Source organism: Pollachius pollachius, assembly GCF_949987615.1.
Source record: "Pollachius pollachius genome assembly, chromosome: 4".
NCBI classification, from domain to species: Eukaryota; Metazoa; Chordata; class Actinopteri; order Gadiformes; family Gadidae; genus Pollachius; species Pollachius pollachius.
Window position 1 is genome coordinate 30,106,411 of NC_136937.1, and position 1,643 is coordinate 30,108,053.

Sequence of the window (1,643 nt, forward strand, 5' to 3'; positions counted from 1 at the left end):
GCGGTTTCACTGGCCCGTTTCGGGGATTATTCAGCACAAATATAGGGGGCCCATCTCAGAAACAAACACAGACACACACACAGACACACACACACACACACACACACACACACACACAGCCGCCGTTACATTCCCCCCTCCACCCCTATTTTTCCCACCTCCATTTCAACACAAAAACCTCCCATTTCACAGCCCACACAAGGGGGGGGGACACACTATCATCATCTCAAGTCTACCTATAACAAACCAATTAAAAATATCCTAAATTGATATTTTTTCTTTTTCCTTTTTTAAACATCCAACACATGATTGAGATAGGAGATGTAGCATATTGCCAGTCTGAGGATCTCGATCTTGGACAGCTTCTTGTCCGGCGGCAGCGTGGGCAGTAACTTCCTGAGCTCCGCGAAGGCCACGTTGAAGGCCTCCACCCGGATGCGCTCCCGCGTCGCGTGGGCGGAGCGGTACTTGGCCGTGGCCCTCCGCCGCCTCCGCTTCTCCTCGCGGCTCAGGGGCGCCTGGTTCAGGGACTTGATCTTGCCGCCGGGCTCCATGACGTCCATGCCGGGATCGTCCGACATGCAGCCCCCTTTGAGGTCGTTCAAGACCGTCTCCGGGTCGGACTGGGTCCAGGACCCCAGGTCCGTCTCCGTTTGGTCCGGGCTGAGCATCATGTTTGCGGGTGGATGTTGAGGCGATCCTCGACTGTACTCCGGGAAATGTGGGGTCAAGGTCCTGGAGAGAGGATTGCAAAGTGTTTGGTCATTTATTTAACGAAACCATACAAATAAATCAAGTACTGCACTGAAATGATTAAGGCCCAATGTGGTTAAAAAAGGAGGCATCAAACGCAGGCCTGTCTCTCATTCGTATCAAGTTAAGTTCACCATTAAAAGGAAGAATGAATAGGCCTATTTAGCTTTTATTTGTTTGTTTATTTCCATGCCAGTATGTTAAAGCATCCAAAAACCGACGTGTGGTTAAAAGAGAAAAAACACGTTTGTGTTGCAGGCTGTTTCTGGTCGTTGCATAATAAAATTTAACCCCATTAATAATGAATAGATGCAATTCGCTTTAATGTTTTATGAATGCATGTCCTGGGGTGGGGGGTGGTGGGCACGTCTAGGCTATTAGTTCGGTGCCCACTTCTGATTAAAAATATCTCCCAATTATATTCTCCAATCAACGTGTTTTTTTTTCCGCGGAGCTCCATACTCTGACTTGGCATTTGGGCAGTGGGTTATATTATATTGTATTTACACAGGTTGGCTGTTTTCCGTTTGAGAATTAGCATAATCAGAGCCGGCCATCTGTCAGTGTGTGATGAACACATCTGTTTGGCCGGAGCTCCGCGAGATGACAGCATGGAGCCAACATGGAAACGCACAATAATGTTGACATCTGCCGCTGGACACCAAGTTTTTCACCCCATTGCTGTGGTGTTTTATTTTATATTATTATACATATATATATGTATGAATATATTTATTCTAAACCAAGTGCAGCGGAAACAATGTGTGTATGGGTGTTGTTGTCACAAAACAAACAAAAAATCAACACAAAAAGAAAAACAGTTTCACAGCTGCTCGAATTGTTGTTTCATCGGTTTTATATTCGTCTATCTTTTTTTACCTAAATAAATG

General features: G+C 45.8%; 1 protein-coding gene across 1 annotated transcript; it reads right to left on the reverse strand.

The window, feature by feature from the left end:
- Positions 1-290: 290 nt before the first annotated feature.
- On the reverse strand, positions 291-674 carry LOC307074426 (helix-loop-helix protein 2-like; the record flags this gene model as incomplete). The annotated part of the gene is made up of 1 exon (XM_079734588.1): positions 291-674. The coding sequence occupies one exon, from the start codon at positions 672-674 to the stop codon at positions 291-293; it is 384 nt and encodes a 127-aa protein (XP_079590714.1).
- Between the last annotated feature and the right edge of the window lie 969 nt (positions 675-1,643).